This window comes from Balaenoptera ricei, chromosome 3 (assembly GCF_028023285.1).
Source record: "Balaenoptera ricei isolate mBalRic1 chromosome 3, mBalRic1.hap2, whole genome shotgun sequence".
NCBI classification, from domain to species: Eukaryota; Metazoa; Chordata; class Mammalia; order Artiodactyla; family Balaenopteridae; genus Balaenoptera; species Balaenoptera ricei.
Genome location: NC_082641.1, coordinates 151204155 through 151210154, shown reverse-complemented (window position 1 = coordinate 151210154; position 6000 = coordinate 151204155). Strand labels below are relative to the sequence as shown.

Genomic DNA, 6000 nt, shown 5'->3' with positions numbered 1-6000 from the left:
TGGCCCTCACATCCGGGGCCAGACCGCGGGTATCAGAAGGAGTGAGTGCGGGGAATGAATCCACCGGTTAATCAGTGATCGCACGCCGGATGCGCGCCCGTCCCCTCCCCCAGCCGCGGGGGCTCGCCGGCGGGACAAAGGCCCTGCCGAGGCCGGACGTGGGCCAGCCGGGTCCGCGCTCCGGGGGCGGGCGTTGGGGCCGGGCCCTTTAAGGGGGGCGGGCCGGCGACGCGGAGGGCGGGCCGGGGGCGGGTCGGGGGCGGGCCGGGGGCGGGCAGCGGCGGGGCCGGAGGGCGCGCGGAGCGAAGGGCGGCGGCGGCGGCTCGTGCTCGGACCGGGCTCTGGATCACGCTCAGCCCCCGGATACCGCTCGGCCGGCTGTTCCCGGCCCGCTGCGGCGCGCCCTAGCACCCCGCGTCCCCAGCACCCGCACTCGGCCCCGCGGAGGAGAGGCCATGCCGCCGCGGCGCAGCATCGTGGAGGTGAAGGTGCTGGACGTGCAGAAGCGGCGGGTGCCCAACAAGCATTATGTGAGTGCCGCGCGACCCCCACGCCCCCTTGAGCCCGTGCCCCGTCGGGGGCGACCTAGAGCGCCCCCGGCTCTGAAAACTTCTGCCTCCTGCTCTTTTCTCCCCCACCTCCCCTCCTCTCCCCTCTCGGCACTGCTGCTGCGCGGCCCGGGTCTCTCCCGGCTCCTCCCTCTCTCCCCCTCCCCCTCCTCTCTTTTGCCCTGTTCCGCTCCTCCACCGTGTCCTACCGCCTCGTCCCCCCCTCGTCTCTTTGCCGCCCCTCTCCCCCTCTCCGTCTCCTCCTTGTCCCCCCCACTCCCGTCCTGCCCACCCGTGGCAAAGTCTGGCCGGTGTAGGGGACAGAGAGACAGAGAGAGGCGCCAGTTCTCAGGCCGCCCGTCCTGTCCCTCCTTGTCTGGAGGCGCTCAGACCCGCAGTGCCCAGCCACAGGTAGCCCCAGCAGGGATCGCCAAGTTGGCTCCGTCCTTTTGGAGGAGACAGCCGGAGCGATAGAGATCTCTGAGAATGGATCCTTTGAGTGCCTGCACCATGAAAAAGTTTTTTTAAAAAAGAAAAAAAAATCCCTGCCCCTTCTCTCCAATAACTTCTGTTTAAAAATGTATGAAAGTTTTCTCCTGGTATTTCCCTGGCAAAATGGGAATCTTGTTTAGAGCTGGCGGGGACTTGAAAAAATGGGCCAGTAGCCTCATTTTGCAGATGGGACCCTCAGATGGGCTGAGGCGCAGGGAGGCTTCAGGCTCTGGAACAAGGAGGAGCTGCATTCGGTTTTCCCTGCCTCTGGAAGGTGTACCTGGGGTAGATGGTGACCCGCCAGATGGGAAATGGGTTCCACACCAGCCTAGGAGCTGAATCTGTGGGTTCAAGGGGCCCTTGGACCACCTCAGAGGTTCTGGGTAGAGGGATAATGGGGCTGTGGGGTGTTGGGCCCAGGTGAGGCCTTGGGGAGGCCTCTCTGCAGGAGGGAAGGGGGCTATGGTGTCTCTGGTGGTGAGAAGGGAGCAGTGGCAGCGCCTAGCTGCAGAGAAGTTAACCAGGAAGGAAAAAAGAGCAAGAGGGAGGGAAAAAAAAATCCTAACAAAGAAGTATAGAACAATAAAGAGCAAGGGGCGTTGGCTGGCTAAATTCAGCTCCTTGACCTCCCTGCAAGTCGTCTTTGGATCTCTTTTCTTAAGAGGCTCGTTCTTATATAGCAGATCTACATGCCTTACACGAATAGCCTATACAATTCTGAAAGGAGATAGCCCGGAATCCACTCTGCACTCCCTACGAGAAAGGGTGTGCTGTGTGAGCCTGTATTGTTATTGGCTGGGCAGCCAGTTATTCAAGCCTTAGCCAGGCGGTGGGAAGCTATTTCCTGGACCTGTGGCATCTTTAAATAGAGTGAAGTTTCCCTTGATTCCAGAGCTGGGCTAAATTGTCTCCCCCGCACCCCCTTTCTTTTTAACTGTTTCAAATGCTGCCAAATCTTGGTTTCTTGTTTGAGCCTGTTGAGTGTGTAACTGAGTTGCCTCTTTGCTATGAAGACAGTTTTAACCAATATGGCAGACAGGAGGAAGTCTGAAATTCCCCATGCTGCCTCCCACCAGATCTGTGAGCTGGGAACACCAGAATACATACAGCCTCCAAGAAATGGGCATCATCGTCCACTCCCTCCTGTCCTCTCTCGTCACACGACTATCAGGCACAGGTTCTTAAGCCCATTTGACAGATGAGGAAACCAAGGCTCAGAAAGATGAGGTCCTATGCCTGAGATCACAGTCAGGGCCAGAACAGGAATGTAAATCCAAGTATGTTCGACCCCAAAAAGTGTTATTCCACCAGGTCACACCACTTTGCAGATTTCATACCCCGTAGTTTCCCTACGCAAAGTCCTCTTAAGAACTGGGAATTTTGCCATCATTTGTGATCACTCTGAGGCTTTTCATTCTGTTTAGATCCCTCCCTGCCAGTTTTTTGGAGGTGTGGCAGCTCTGAGGGGCATCTCTGTAAGCCTTCAACCACTTTTTAGGGGCTCCTTCAGACAAGTCTCTAAATATTAACATGGATTTGGGTTTAAATCTTGGCATCCAGCTTGCTGTGTGGCCTCTCTGACCCTCAGTTTCCTCATCTGTAAAATGGGGGTAATGGTGCCCACTTCCTAGGAGAAGGGATCTTGTGACTGACAGAGTTGACATTCTGTAACCGTTAGATGCCTGCCTCCCTGCCCTGTGGTATCCATGTTACTCTGACTGGGAACATGCCAAAGTCACATGAGGAGGGATTTCACCAAGAATTTATTTTTCTGCATGTGGGTTTAGTCACTCCTGTGATTCAAGGGAGTCCCCTCCCTTCTACCCAGCCTTTTGGGTTCATCAGATGAATAGGGGCAATGGGTTGAACTGAAGCCTGAGTCATCCACAGGAACAGAGAAAGTTAAGTGCTGTGATGGCAGGAAACTCACCAGCAACTGCCAGTGACCCCTGCTCCTGTTCTCAAACCATACCTGCCCCTGCCACTCTAGAAAGAATGGGCATGGAGGTAGCTATTGGCATGGGCCTGGACTTTTTTCCCATTTGGTATATCCTCCTCTCTGAAGTTGGCCCAGCCACTCTGGAGAGATGGCATGAGCAGAAGAGTTGGACAGCCCTAGGCTTGGCCACTTCCTGCTGTGTGACCTTGAGCTGGTCAATTTACCTCTCTAAGCTGCTTCTATAATCTGCAAATTGTAAATAGTGCTGCATCCCTCTAGGGCAGAATTTCTCAGCCTCAACACTGTTGATATTTTGGGCCAGATCGTTCTTCGTTGTGGGGGGCCGCCCTGTGCATGGTAGAATGTTCAGCAGCATCTCTGGTTTCTACCCCCTAGGTGCCAGTAGCATCCCCCTCCCTAACTGTGACAACCAAAAACGTCTCCACACATGTCCCCCAGGAGGGCAAAATCACACACGCCCTGACTTCTAACCGCCCTGCCCCAACCACTGCATGAGAACATGCAGGTTAGTTACGGAGGCTTCCCACCACCTGCTCCCTATTTACAGCTACTTCAGCCTCCACCTGTCTCATCACTCAGTTGCCTGGGAGCGAACAGGTCACAGGTGCTGTAGATCTCGTTGGAGAGCTTCACCAGGAGCTCAGGGCTGCCCATCAAGGCTGGGCCACTTGTTCCACCTTAAATGGCATCTTCTCCATGATCAAGGCGGCACCTTCATCACGCCTGGCCCCAGCCTCCTTCGCCTGTGGGCAGAGACATCATCAGTGGACCCAAGGGCAGAGCCGTAGGCCACATCTGGAGAATGCAGAGGCAGAAGCTCCCAGGGCCTCTGAGATCCCCATGGGTGGGTAGGGATTATTGTTGACAGTAATATCAACAAACAGTATTATCATCTGGAGAGATCTTCCCTGGAGCCTCTGCACTGTCTGCTGGCCTTTCTCTGCCTGCATCTTTCCTGCCGTGGAGCCTAGGGCTTTCTAAATGAATGGAAAGGGGGCTTTCAAGTGTGACACCCTGGGAGACCCTCCCCAGCTAGGTTATCTTCCAGCTTGAGGGGAGGAGGAAGTGCTCCCTGTAGGTTTTGCAGGGTTTTTTGGATCGCCCCATTTCCAACACTGGAGAGGGATGTACAGAAGCCTTGGGGTTAGAAAAAAGTCTCCCTTAGCAGGGGCCAGGAAATACTGGCTTGCTCTGACTTGAGATCTTTAGATGTTAAGAAGAGCAAGATGCTAGAAGTAGTTATAGAAGCAGTCATCTTAACAGCTGAAATTTAATCCATTGTTGTGGGCTAGGCACTGGATTAAGCTCTCTATGTGTATTTAGTCATCACCACAGCCCTTTAAAATAGGTACTTTGGGACTTCCCTCATGGCGCAGTGGATAAGACTCCGTGCTCCCAATGCAGGGGCCGCAGGTTCGATCCCTGGTCAGGGAACTCAATCCCACATGCGTGCCACAACTAAGGAGCTAGCAAGCCGCAACTAAGGAGCCAGGCTGCCACGACTAAGACCCAGTGCAACCAAATAAATAAAAATAAATATTTAAAAAAAAACAAAACAAAACAAACAAAAAAAAAAAATAGGTACTTTTCCGTTATACTAATACACGATTTCAAATATACAGATACATAGAATAAGTTAAATATCTGTCAATCTACCATCCAGCTGTCAGATCTTTACCTTTTGCCCTATTCATTTCAAATCATTTTTATTTTTATTTTTTAAGAAATGAAGTATTGCAAATGCAAAGCCCCCTGTGCACCCACTCCAACAATCACCCCCCCACAAATAAAAACAGTATCCTACATTTGGTGCTTGTCATTCCCATGCACATTTTAAAAATAGACCAATAGATATGATTTTTTTATTCAGTAGCTTTACTGAGGTATGATTTACATACCATAAATTCACCCATTGTAAGTGTACAATTGGCTGATTTCTTTAAATAAATGTATGGAGCTGTGCAGCCATCATCACAATCCAGTTTTATAACATTTCCATCACCCCCAAAAAGATCCCTTGTGCCCTGTGGCAATCAGTCCCCTTCCCAGCTAGGCCTCATGTACCTTTTAATGTTTTTACCTTTTCAGCAGTCCCCAAGATCTTGTATTGAAAGTTTTTAAACTACAAAACATTACACTTTTGAGATCTGTGTTAGTACATGTAGCTTCAGTTCATTTTAACTGCTGTTTCATATTCCATTTATGAATATACCCCTGTTTGTTCGAGCTCCTGCCGGAGATTTTTAGGATACTTGTAGCTGCTTCCTGGCCCGTACAGCTGAGGCAGGATTGCTGGCTCTTGGGGTTTGTGCATTTTCACCTGTGCATTTAACGTCCCTGGGAGCAGTGTCTGTGGGTCTCTTTGCTCTGGCTCCTTGCTAACACTCCGAATTGTCAGACTTTTTAGTGGGCACGGAATAGTATCTCATGGCAGTGCTTGTTTGCATTTCTCTGCTTGCTAGTAAAGTTACGTATCTTTTCACACCTTTGTCAGCCTTTTGAGTTTCCTCTTCTGTGAATTAATTGCCTGTTTTATCTTTTGCCCCTTTTTTCGGTATATTGAGTTATTGGTTTTCTATTCATTTATAGGATTTATTTATACACGCAGGATCCTGGTACTTCAGATAGTTACGTTAGTGTTCTCGTTTTCCCCTTGAGACTGGAGGCTCAGAGAAGTACAGGCACATGCCTGAAGTCACACAGCAAAGAGTGGCAGCGTGGGGAGTGACATACGTGATGTGACGTATGTGCAGCCCTGTGATCCCACCCCTGAGCCAAGTGACCTTGGGTGGATCATTTAAGCCTCCAGGCCCCAGTTTCTCCATCCTGGCCCTTCCCTCATCTCACTGTTCATTCACTCAGCCTGGACTGATGAAGCACAAGCTGCCACCAACCCTTAGTCATTCTCACCCCAGGGAACCTCTGGGTTGATTGTGCCCCTGGAGTGATGGGTTGGCAGGCTCTGTGCTGCTGGCCTTGAAACCTCCCTCTCCACCTGCC

The 6000-nt window shown here is 51.8% G+C and overlaps 1 protein-coding gene across 2 annotated transcripts in view; it reads left to right on the top strand.

Annotated features, from left to right (window-relative positions):
• The first annotated feature begins 309 nt into the window (after positions 1 to 309).
• SH3PXD2B (SH3 and PX domains 2B) overlaps positions 310 to 6000 on the top strand; it is a 112591-nt gene continuing 106900 nt past the window's right edge. For both annotated transcript variants that reach the window (XM_059917680.1, XM_059917679.1), the window contains exon 1: positions 310 to 530. In XM_059917680.1, the coding sequence (XP_059773663.1) occupies positions 456 to 530 (75 nt within the window). In that variant the 5' untranslated portion in view covers positions 310 to 455. The remainder of the gene's footprint in view (positions 531 to 6000) is intronic.